The 12,987-nt window shown below is 33.8% G+C and overlaps 3 protein-coding genes and 1 non-coding gene across 4 annotated transcripts in view; 2 read left to right on the forward strand and 2 right to left on the reverse strand.

Moving 5' to 3' along the window:
* Window positions 1-603, reverse strand: part of LOC125313563 (ATP synthase subunit beta, chloroplastic) — a 9,794-nt gene extending 9,191 nt beyond the window's left edge. The window contains exon 1 of the mRNA XM_048273228.1: window positions 1-603. This exon is cut by the window's left edge and continues 9,191 nt beyond it. Within this exon, the coding sequence (XP_048129185.1) occupies window positions 1-147 (147 nt within the window). The 5' untranslated portion in view covers window positions 148-603.
* Window positions 604-755: 152 nt separating this feature from the next.
* On the forward strand, window positions 756-4,360 carry LOC125313564 (ribulose bisphosphate carboxylase large chain-like). The gene is given in 2 exon segments (XM_048273229.1): window positions 756-2,055; window positions 2,057-4,360. Coding segments are annotated over 2 exon segments (1,449 nt in total). The 5' UTR covers window positions 756-897; the 3' UTR covers window positions 2,348-4,360.
* Window positions 4,361-7,251: 2,891 nt separating this feature from the next.
* LOC125313565 (cytochrome f-like) lies at window positions 7,252-9,738 on the forward strand. Its single transcript, XM_048273230.1, is given in 2 exon segments — window positions 7,252-8,876; window positions 8,878-9,738. Coding segments are annotated over 2 exon segments (963 nt in total). The 5' UTR covers window positions 7,252-8,213; the 3' UTR covers window positions 9,178-9,738.
* Window positions 9,739-12,707: 2,969 nt separating this feature from the next.
* On the reverse strand, window positions 12,708-12,781 carry TRNAW-CCA. The gene has a single exon. It is a non-coding gene; the product is annotated as a tRNA-Trp (tRNA).
* Between the last annotated feature and the right edge of the window lie 206 nt (window positions 12,782-12,987).

The following is a 12,987-nucleotide window of genomic DNA, read 5'->3' on the forward strand; positions in this document are numbered from 1 at the left end:
AACTACCAGAGCGTTATAAATATTAGGCATCTTGCCCGGGGGGAAGGCTACATCTAGTACCGGACCAATGATTTGAGCGATACGTCCCAGGTTTTTTTTTTCAAGTGTGGAAACTCCAGGACTCGAAGTAGTAGGATTGATTCTCATAATAATAAAAGTGAAATATATTAAAATTTTTTGCGAAAATTGTCGAATCCAAAAAAAATGTTCGATAGCAAGTTGATCGGTTAATTCAATAAGAAACGGTAATTAGCACTCGATTTCATTGGTACCATCCAACCGAATCCAATCCCATTTTGTTTATTACTTATTCCATTTCAATGAGTGAATTCTCAAGTTCAACCAACCTATTTTCCCAATATCAAGTGGATGAATAAAAATCTTGAGCTTGAGAAAGTCCTTAATTTGTCTATCATTATAAACAATAACTTCCATATTCTCGATGGAATTCGAACTTGAACTCTATTTACAATTCATTATTTTGATTTCATTGGCCCCTATTTTTTCTTTTTTCAGCAGAGCCTTCTATGCCTAGTCTATTCTTTATTTTTATACCCTTTCTTTTTTTTTCATGGATACAAATTCCTCATATTTTCACATCTAGGATTTACATATACAACATAATATATCACTGTCAAGAGTAAATTTCTTATTATTTCAATATGATATTTGGATTCAAAAAAAAGTAAGGGATCCAAAATTTCAAAAACAAGAATTGGGTTGCGCCATACATAGGAAAGAGTATACAATAATGATGTATTTGGCGAATCAAATACCATGGTATAATCAAAGAACCATTATGATTAGTTGATAATATTCGTTGATGATTTTGTGAAAGCTTTCATTAACTCCGAATTTATGGCGAGTAGACCTTGTTGTTGTGAGAATTCTTAATTCATGAGTTGTAGGGAGGGACTTATGTCACCACAAACAGAGACTAAAGCAAGTGTTGGATTCAAAGCTGGTGTTAAAGATTATAAACTGACTTATTATACTCCTGACTATGAAACCAAAGATACTGATATCTTGGCGGCATTCCGAGTAACTCCTCAACCTGGAGTTCCTCCTGAGGAAGCAGGGGCTGCGGTAGCTGCTGAATCTTCTACTGGTACATGGACAACTGTGTGGACCGATGGGCTTACCAGCCTTGATCGTTATAAAGGAAGATGCTACAACATCGAGCCTGTTGCTGGAGAAGAAAATCAATATATATGTTATGTAGCTTACCCTTTAGACCTTTTTGAAGAAGGTTCTGTTACTAATATGTTTACTTCCATTGTGGGTAATGTATTTGGGTTCAAAGCCCTGCGCGCTCTACGTCTGGAGGATCTGCGAATCCCTACTTCCTATACGAAAACTTTCCAAGGCCCGCCTCATGGCATCCAAGTTGAGAGAGATAAATTGAACAAGTATGGGCGTCCTCTATTGGGATGTACTATTAAACCTAAATTGGGGTTATCCGCTAAGAACTACGGTAGAGCAGTTTATGAATGTCTTCGTGGTGGACTTGATTTTACGAAAGATGATGAGAACGTGAACTCACAACCATTTATGCGTTGGAGAGACCGTTTCGTATTTTGTGCCGAAGCACTTTTTAAAGCACAGGCTGAAACAGGTGAAATCAAAGGGCATTACTTGAATGCTACTGCAGGTACATGCGAAGAAATGATGAAAAGGGCTGTATTTGCCAGAGAATTGGGAGTTCCTATCGTAATGCATGACTACTTAACAGGGGGATTCACTGCAAATACTAGCTTGGCTCATTATTGCCGAGATAATGGTCTACTTCTTCACATCCATCGTGCAATGCATGCAGTTATTGATAGACAGAAAAATCATGGTATGCACTTTCGGGTACTAGCTAAAGCCTTACGTCTGTCTGGTGGAGATCATATTCACGCTGGCACTGTAGTAGGTAAACTTGAAGGAGAAAGAGACATTACTTTGGGCTTTGTTGATTTACTACGTGATGATTTTGTTGAAAAAGATCGAAGCCGCGGTATTTATTTCACTCAAGATTGGGTCTCTCTACCAGGTGTTCTGCCCGTAGCTTCTGGGGGGTATTCACGTTTGGCATATGCCTGCTCTGACCGAGATCTTTGGAGATGATTCTGTACTACAATTCGGCGGAGGAACTTTAGGACACCCTTGGGGAAATGCACCGGGTGCCGTAGCGAATCGAGTAGCTCTGGAAGCATGCGTACAAGCTCGTAATGAGGGACGTGATCTTGCTCGTGAGGGTAATGAAATTATCCGTGAGGCTAGCAAATGGAGTCCTGAACTAGCTGCTGCTTGTGAAGTATGGAAGGAGATCAAATTTGAATTCCAAGCAATGGATACTTTGTAATCCACTAATTACCGTTCGTTCCCTTAATTGAATTGCAATTAAACTCGGCCCAATCTTTTACTAAAAGGATTGAGCCGAATACAAAGATTCTATTTAGTCTATCTATCTCATATATAGATATATTTAGATAGATATACAAGATAAAAAAACATAACTAAATAAACAATTGAAATGCTTCTATTGTTTGTTCTTGTTTGTTGTGTTGGATCCACAATTAATCTTATGGGTCTTTAGGATTGGTGTATTCTTTTAATCCCTTAGTTTCGGATCATGAATGGAGTCAAGTATCACAACCTCTTCTACCCATCCTGTATATTGTCCTTTTCGTTCCGTGTTGGAATAGACGAGATTTTACGAAAAAAGTTTTTGATAAAAGAGAACAAATATTTTTTTTTTTTTCGATGCGAATTTGACACAAGATGAGGGAAATCGCTATTTCCATTTCGAATTCAAAAAAAAATATTTAGAATATTCTATAATAAAAAGGAGTTCCATCATATATATAGTTATAGCGAAGTAATACTCCGGGTTCTCACAAAACAAAAGAAAATCCTTTACTCATTCCTTATTTTATTAGTTACTGATCCAGTGATTGGATCTATATGCTTATTCCGATATAAAATGTGAAATATTCAAATTATTTTTCATCGAATGACTATTCATCTCATCTATTGTATTTTCATGTAAATAGGGGCAAGAAAGTTCTATGGAAAAATGGTGGTTCAATTCGATGTTGTATAAAGGAAAATTAGAATACAGGTGTGGGCTAAGTAAATCAATTGATAGGTTTGGTGATCCTATTGAAAAAACCAGTGTAAGTGAAGATCCGGTTATAAACGATACGGATAAAAAGATTCATAGTTGGAGTGAAAGTTCTAGTTACAGTAATGCTAATCATTTAGTGGGTGTCAGGGACGTTCGTAATTTTATCTCTGATGACACCTTTTTGGTTAGAGATAGTAATAGGAATATATATTCCATATATTTTGATATTACTAATCAAATTTTTGAGATTGACAATGATCCTTCTTTACTGAGTGAACAAGAAAGTTCTTTTTTTAGTTATCGGACTTATACTTATCTGAAGAATGGATCTAAGAATGACGATCCACCCTGTGATCGTTCCATGTATGATACTAAATACAGTTGGAATAATCACATTACTAGTTGCATTAACTCTTATCTTGTTTCTCAAATCTGTATTGAGAGTTCCATTTTAAGTAGTAGTGACAATTCCAGTGACAGTTACATTTCTAGTTACATTTATGGTGAAAGTAGAAATAGTAATGAAAGGGGGAGCTCCAGTATAAGAACTAGCAGGAATGGTATTGATTTCACTCGAAGAGAAAATTCTACTGATTTCGATTTGACTCAAAAATATAGGCATTTGTGGGTTCAATGCGAAAATTGTTATGGATTAAATTATAAGAAACTTTTGAAGTCCAAAATGAATATTTGTGACCAATGTGGATATCATTTGAAAATGAGTAGTTCAGATCGAATCGAACTTTCGATTGATCCAGGTACTTGGGATCCTATGGATCAAGACATGGTTTCTCTGGATCCTATTGAATTTCATTCGGAGGAGGAACCCTATAAAGATCGTATTGATTCTTATCAAAGAAAGACAGGATTAACCGATGCTGTTCAAACAGGCACAGGTCGAATAAACGGTATTCCGATAGCAATTGGAGTTATGGATTTTCAGTTTATGGGGGGTAGTATGGGATCAGTAGTAGGCGAGAAAATCACCCGTTTGATCGAGTACGCTACCAATAAATTTTTACCTCTGATTCTAGTGTGTGCTTCCGGAGGAGCACGTATGCAAGAAGGAAGCTTGAGCTTGATGCAAATGGCTAAAATATCTGCCGCTTTATATGATTATCAATCCCATAAAAAGTTGTTCTATGTATCAATCCTTACATCCCCTACTACTGGTGGGGTAACGGCTAGTTTTGGGATGTTGGGGGATATCATTATTTCCGAACCTAATGCTTACATTGCATTCGCAGGTAAAAGAGTAATTGAACAAACATTGAATAAGATAGTACCTGAAGGTTCACAAGCGGCTGAATATTTATTCCATAAGGGCTTATTCGATCTAATCGTACCACGTAATCCTTTAAAGGGTATTCTGAGTGAGTTATTTAAGCTTCACGCTTTTTTTCCTTTGAATTAAAATTCACTTATTAAGTTAAGTGGAGCCTAAAGTAAAATTATTGTTATTTTATTTAGTTACATTTTTGTATTTGTAGCGAACAATTAGGCATTTTGTCGGAATCAAAGTAAAAATTCTAAGGAAGAATTTCTTTTTTCTTTGGTGACATAATCAATAATATTGAATTCTAAATTGTATAAAGAATCGTGTGGATAATTCTTTTTTTATACCGATATTACTGATTATTAATTAGGAAACCCCTATCAACAATATAAAAAAAATTGTTCCTTCTTCGAAATTCAAATTGGTCAAGGCAAATAAAAGAAACCGAGGGTCATCTTTCCTTCTTGCTTCGTATGTATGGTATATATAATTCAAAAATAGAAAATATAGATATAGAGTTTCTTTCGACTATATCTTCTGAGAATCTCTATTTTGACTAAGAATCCTGTTGTTGGATTGAATTCTAACGAATCCTTCGGGAATTTGTAAGAAACTCTTTATTTCTTTATTTATTAAAGAAAAAAAAGATTCGAATTGAATTCGAATTTTAAGACAATAATAGAATAGATTATCATACGTATATTTCATGTAGAAAGATAAAGAAGAATAAGTCTCATTTATTTAATTATCCATTCCTTGCACTTATTATTTAATATATATACTCACTTAGATATACTCAATATAATTATATACGAATTATAATTATTCTAACATATCTTTCTAACAATAACAGGTACAAATATTAAATCGAGGTACCCATTTTATGACAACTCTTAACAACTTACCTTCTCTCTTTGTGCCTTTAGTGGGCCTAGTATTTCCGGCAATTGCAATGGCTTCTTTATCTTTTCATGTTCAAAAAAACAAGATTTTTTAGATTCGATAGGTGCGAATCTTATCTATTTTTTTTCAAGACTTAGATATAGATAACACAGATATCTATTTAGTAGAATATGGCGGTTTCCTCCGAACATAGCTCTTATGTATGCGTAAATATATGGGTAAATAAATTATAGCAATTTTCAAAGAGATCGGAATCGAGGTGGATGTATGAAATGTAAAGTCAATCTATCTATATGTGGATATCTATAGGAGATCATATAAAAAGGATATTCTTATTTTAGACCTAACCAATTTGATCTAACCAATTAGATGAATTACTCCTAAAGGGTTACATCCGAATAACGCTAGTTGATGAGAGTTACTTCGGAAACAAAAAAAGGAAAGTCAAATTCATTTGGACTATTTTCTCAATTCCAATAAAATGCAACTGGATCTAGTATGAGTTGGCGATCAGAACATATATGGATAGAACTTAGAGTGGGGTCTCGAAAAATAAGTAATTTCTGCTGGGCCTTTATCCTTTTTTTAGGTTCATTAGGATTCGTATTAGTTGGATCTTCCAGTTATTTCGGTAAGAATTGGATATCTTTAGTTCCGTCTCAACAAATTCTTTTTTTTCCACAAGGGATCGTGATGTCTTTCTACGGTATCGCAGGTCTCTTTATTAGTTCTTATTTGTGGTGCACAATTTCGTGGAATGTAGGTAGTGGCTATGATCGATTCGATAGAAAAGAAGGAATAGTGTGTATTTTTCGTTGGGGATTTCCTGGAAAAAATCGTCGTATCTTCCTACGATTTCGTATGAAAGATATTCAGTCCATCCGAATAGAAGTTAAAGAAGGTATTTATGCTCGTCGTGTCCTTTATATGGAAATAAAAGGACAGGGGGACGTTCCCTTGACGCGCACTGATGAGAACTTGACTCCGCGTGAAATTGAGCAAAAAGCCGCCGAATTGGCCTATTTCTTGCGCGTACCAATTGAAGTATTTTGAAATGAACTTTAACTAAAGAAGAAATTCCGGCAGGGAAAAAATTCAAGAATTCTCTTTCTTTCTTCAGCATAGCATAGCTTAATAAAGCTTTTTCAGAACGTTCATTCGAGTCAAAGTAGACGTATATGGAACATCCATAAAACGAAACTTTTTTTGTCCGCATAAAAAAGAATTTATGCGTATGAAAATCCACTCAACTCAATTCAGTAAAAAACAAGTAAAAGTAGCAAATCGAAATAAAATAATAGATTCATCTCCTCGTATATCAAAACATTTCGGAATAAAGGATTTCTCTTTTTATTTTCAATATGAATTGATGGGTTAGATACAAATAGATCATATCTTGTAAATTCTCTCTCCTTTCTTTTGTCAACCGAACTTTTTTTTTATCTTTTGTGTTTCTTAATGATCAAAGGCAAAGGATTGCTTGGATCTCTTATAAGGATAACTTTTATGTCTTGTTTTGCCACTCATTTTTTTTTTTGATCATTAGGTTTTGAATTTGTGATCGTTAGATCAAAATATTCTTCATAAATCTCTCTCCATTTTTCCTGGACTCTAATTGCGGGTAGCCGGCCATTTTTTTTTTTTTCGAAAGATTTTCTTTTTTGATAGAAAGGACAAAAGGAGTTCTTTTGGCTTAAAATCCGAATAATAGAGTATTCATTACTTGCTTGAATTAGTTCTTTTAAGCATTCATCGAAAAGGGCTTCGAATTTGATCAATTCAATTGAGGTATCTGGAAACAAGATTTTTTATTATTTCGTCATTCGAAACGGGTATTTTATTTCTGTATTCTTTCGAAATTCAAGGAATAACTACTGAATCACAAATAAAAAACAGGGAATAAATTCATAGGTCCGATGCCTTGTAATAGAACTTAGGGTTAATAGAAATAGTAGATCACATAGATTCAACAAATGAGGTGGGTTCATTAACAATTCAAAGATGAAAAGAAAAAATGGCAAAAAAGAAAGCATTTCTTCCTCTTCTATATCTTACATCTATAGTATTTTTGCCCTGGTGGATCTCTCTCTCATTTAATAAATGTCTTGAATTTTGGATTACTAATTGGTGGAATACTAGGCAATCCGAAACTTTTTTGACCGATATTCAAGAAAAGAGTATTCTAGAAAAATTCATAGAATTGGAAGAACTCTTACTCTTGGACGAAATGATAAAAGAATACCCGGAAATACATCTACAAACACTTCGTATAGAAATCCACAAAGAAACGATGCAATTGATCAAGATGCACAATGAGGATCATATCCATATGATTTTGCATTTATCGACAAATATAACCTCTTTCATTATTTTAAGTGGTTATTCTATTCTGGGTAATGAAGAACTTGCTATTCTTAACTCTTGGGTTCAAGAATTCCTATATAACTTAAGCGACACAATAAAAGCTTTTTCTATTCTTTTATTAACTGATTTATGTATCGGATTCCATTCGCCCCATGGTTGGGAACTAATGATTGGCTATGTCTACAAAGATTTTGGATTTGCTCACAACGATCAAATTATATCTGGTCTTGTTTCTACTTTTCCAGTCATTCTGGATACAATTTTTAAATATTGGATCTTCCGTTATTTAAATCGTATATCTCCATCACTTGTAGTGATTTATCATTCAATGAATGATTGATCCAACTATAATATTTGTTACTTTGTAACATAAGGTACATAAGCAAAGCATTTCAATTTGAAGACGTACTTACTCTTTCTACCCTACTGGGATTTCTCTTACTACTATATTCCAGTAAAATTATTTCAGTAAACTAAATAGCAGAATTGTGGATAGGGAACTATACAAGCGACCTACCTAATTTTATTGTAGAAATTTTCGGGATCAATGATTGGACCATGCAAACTAAAAACACCTTTTCTTGGATAAAGAAAGAGATTATTCGATCTATTTCCGTATCGCTGATGGTATATATCATAACTCGGACATCCATTTCAAATGCATATCCCATTTTTGCACAGCAGGGTTATGAAAATCCACGAGAAGCGACCGGGCGTATTGTATGTGCCAATTGCCATTTAGCTAATAAGCCCGTGGATATTGAGGTTCCGCAAGCGGTACTTCCTGATACTGTATTTGAGGCAGTTGTTCGAATTCCTTATGATATTCAAGTTAAACAAGTTCTTGCTAATGGTAAAAAGGGAGGTTTGAATGTGGGGGCTGTTCTTATTTTACCTGAGGGATTTGAATTAGCCCCCCCCGATCGTATTTCGCCCGAGATGAAAGAAAAGATAGGCAATCTGTCTTTTCAGAGCTATCGCCCCACTAAAAAAAATATTCTTGTGATAGGTCCTGTTTCTGGTCAGAAATATAGTGAAGTCACCTTTCCTATTCTTTCCCCGGACCCCGCTACTAATAAAGATGTTCACTTCTTAAAATATCCCATATATGTAGGCGGGAACAGAGGAAGGGGTCAGATTTATCCCGATGGGAACAAGAGTAACAATACAGTTTATAATGCTACAGCGTCTGGTGTAGTAAGTAAAATCATACGAAAAGAAAAAGGGGGGGTACGAAATAACCATATCGGATGAGTCATATGAACGTCAAGTGGTTGATATTATTCCCCCAGGGCCAGAACTTCTTGTTTCCGAAGGCGAATCTATCAAACTTGATCAGCCATTAACGAGTAATCCTAATGTGGGTGGATTTGGTCAAGGGGACGCAGAAATAGTACTTCAAGATCCATTCCGTGTCCAAGGCCTTTTGTTCTTCTTGGCATCTGTTATTTTGGCACAAATATTTTTGGTTCTTAAGAAGAAACAGTTTGAGAAGGTTCAATTGTCCGAAATGAATTTCTAGATTCGCGAATTTCCAATATCAAGTTCGTAAAAAGAATTCAATTATGTTATGTATGATCCAAAATTATAAAAAGCTTTTTACTTGTTTCTATTCCAGATGTAGATATCGGGAATTTTTTGTACCGCATTCCTAGTCATAGTATGTATATTGGAAAGAAGATTATTTGACTTTATCTCTTCTTTTTTGTTCAAGCCAAATTCGAGCGGTGTCACTAGGTCACTCTTGTGAGATTGAAATGTCATAGAATGGATCAATCGTTTTCTATTCTAATAGAAGAAAATCGAAAATTTTACTGGATACTAAACATAAGATAAGTAAGTGGAGAATAGAAAACAAAGGATTATTCGCCTTCTTCTTAGTCTTTTCTTTGACACAAGAAAGGAATTTTCTGCATTTCTTTCTTGTGTCTACATAAGGTTTTTGATCTGTTCGTAAAAGATTACTATCCTTAGTTTATATTTTTTTCCAGGTTTATTAGAACCCTTTTTTTATATTTATTACATATATAAAGTAGTGAACAAACAAAAAATAGAGGTCAATTTTTTGATAAAATAGAACCTATTCTAATGAACTTAGAAAAAAATTCAACTTTGATGAGATACTAAATAGAGTGAGGATCTATTCGAAAACGATTTGCTTTGCATAATATCTTATCGCCAGAAATATATATTGTAATTGTGTCATTCAGGAAAATGAAATCGAGCGATTCTTTCTTCTAACTTTGAAAGATGGATAAGATACTATCAGCGAATAAGAGATGTTCTAAATCAATTAATGAAGTTTTCAAAAACATTATCAGAGAAAATGAAGTTTTTTTTTTAATCGGGAAAAGTTATTTCTTTTTTATTTCGACTAATAAAATATTATGAAAGCTTAAGAAGGGGATTCTTGCCTTCTTAAGCTTTCATATCTCCAACTGAGTTCATCTTATTATTAGATTATTACAGAGATGAACCCAACCCGGAGTATGAACCATAAAAGAAAATACCTAGTAAACCGATCACAAGAATACCAGTTACAGTACCTATTATCCAAAGAGGAATCCTTCCAGTAGTATCGGCCATTTATCCCGCTTCCCTCCACCATTTCTTTCATCAAGTTGTCATGCTAAAGACATAAACAGCCATAGATAATTATGAGATGTGATCCTTCCGAATGGGTTAAGATAATTCTTATTATTATTTAGTATTCTACTATTCTTTTTTCTTCTCTTAATTGAAGAAATAATTGGAAAATAAAACAGCAAGTACAAAAATGAGTAATAACCCCCAGTAGAGACTGGTACGATTCAATTCAACATTTTGTTCGTTCGGGTTTGATTGTGTCGTAGCTCTATAATTTGTATTAGGTTTATCGTTGGATGAACTGCATTGCTGATATTGACCCTAAAAAAGAAACGGTAGGTACAGCTAGTCCATGAACAGCTAACCATCGCACTGTAAAAATTGGATAGGTTCGATCTATGGTCATTGGGTCCTCCTAAAAAGATCTACTAAATTCATCGAGTTGTTCCAAAGGGTCAAAACGGCCAGTTATTAATGGAATTCCTTGTCGGCTCTCTGTAAAATATTCGTTTGGACGAGGGCTTCCAAACACATCATAGGCTAAACCCGTGCTGACGAATAACCAACCCGCAATGAATAGGGAAGGTATAGTAATACTATGAATAACCCAGTATCGAATACTGGTAATAATATCAGCAAAAGAACGTTCTCCTGTGCTTCCAGACATGCTGAGCTCCACATATTCTTGTACAGTTAAAGGGGGGATCGATTCCATAAAAGATGATATCAGTAAATGGCAATTCACTGAAGTTCCATACTTGTTAGATCGTCAATATTGTACCCAGGGTGTTTTTCGAGTATACCGAATCAGTATAGCTATCCTTATTCTGACACAGCAACGCAATCTTAATCAGTATGGAAATGAAGTACTAGATAATTTTTTTATTATTTTCTTGTTGCTTGTCGATATAGAATCATGCATGTACTATTCCATATCCAATTTCTCCAATTTCTATAAGGTTTCTTTCTCTCCATTTTTTACACAATTGAATTCGATGCGAAATTGGAAAATCTCCTTTTCAGAACTATAAGCTTAAACTGTAGAAGAGTTTTTTGTTGTTCTCCCTTTTTTTTTCATTTTCATTTTAAGAGGAATTGTTTATTCGTAGAGTAACAAGTAAAAGGGGTAGATAGTATTGAAAAAAAAAGAGAACAACAAAAAAAATAGAATTGGAATAATCAATATTCATGATGCACACATTGTTTTCTTGTATTAGATCGAAAGGTTCTTTCTGGAACTAGCTGCAAGGGTGGGAATTTATGATATGAAAAGACAATTTCTATTTCTAATAAATATGGAAAAAATGTAGAACCTAGCAAAGAAACGAAAATTATAGGAATTACTAGTCTTAGAATCTAGTTGGACGAAAATAAAGATTTGATTTTCGTGAGTGATCTGATCAGTTGTGCGATACCTTTTTTATTTTTACTTTATTTATTTTCATTTTTACTTATTCAATTCAGTAGTAGGTTCATTCACATAATATCTCAAATGACAAGAAAAAAGGTGTTATTGTTATAAGGTCACTCTTTATTCTAAAATCGAAAAATAGATTCGATACGATTAAAAAAAAAGATCAAAAGAAAAGAGAAATGATTTTGAATTCTGTTCTATATGGATTCAAATTTATTATTATTATTTTAATAATTCAAATTTATTGTTATTTGATTATTTTAATATTAGTCTACTCAAGAATTGTCTAATGAATCCCTTGATTCGAAATTAAGGGATAGGTAGATATTACAAATTATTAATTGATCTCTTTTTGTACCCCCCTTACTCTATGTTTTTGTTAATCCCGTCTATAATGATTGACGAATTAACAACTGTCAATTGAACTTATTCTTTCATTTGAATTGGTATTTTTGCTTATCTTCGTATCTTGAAACTTAGGGAAGTACTTTAATAAACATATGTATAAAAAGAACACATTTCATTTAGCTCCTTCATCTTCATGCTTACTATAACTAGTTATTTCGGTTTTCTACTAGCAGCTTTAACTATAACCTCAGCTCTCTTTATTGGTCTGACCAAGATACGACTTATTTGAAATTAATTGAATGAACACAACGCAGAAAAAAGAAATCTTTCTGTGTTATTCATAGACTCTATAGTTCCTTACCGGGTCAATTTCCAATTAGCGGTCATTGAGATTCATGGGCAATGCAGATTAATATGTAGGGATAGATATTACCTCTCCTTTTTCCCTTTCAAAAAAATTGAAATGATTGAAGTTTTTCTATTTGGAATTGTCTTAGGTCTAATTCCTATTACTTTAGCTGGATTATTTGTAACTGCATATTTACAATACAGACGTGGTGATCAGTTGGACCTTTGATTAAATTAATTAACATCTTTTTTTTTTAATTGACCTCCTCTTTTCTTTAATCCAAAGGAGGTCAAATTAAGATTACTGTTCAATTATTTAAGTGTCATTTTCGGACTAACCTAACCAAGACTGGAATCGCGCTCTGTAGGATTTGAACCTACGACATCGGGTTTTGGAGACCCACGTTCTACCGAGCTGAACTAAGAGCGCTTTCTTATCTTCTTAAAAAAAGAAGAGGATTTTTTTGCTAACCCGAATACATCTTGTATGCATAAGACTATCATATAGAATATGATATAATAAAAAAAAGATTATGTATGCCTGATTTTAATCAATTTCAAAGAATCCCTCGTTACTGCTCAGACGAGAAGTAATAGGTAGGGATGACAGGATTTGAACCTGTGACATTTTGTACC

Source organism: Rhodamnia argentea, unplaced genomic scaffold (assembly GCF_020921035.1).
Source record: "Rhodamnia argentea isolate NSW1041297 unplaced genomic scaffold, ASM2092103v1 Rarg_v2.67, whole genome shotgun sequence".
Classification (NCBI taxonomy): domain Eukaryota; kingdom Viridiplantae; phylum Streptophyta; class Magnoliopsida; order Myrtales; family Myrtaceae; genus Rhodamnia; species Rhodamnia argentea.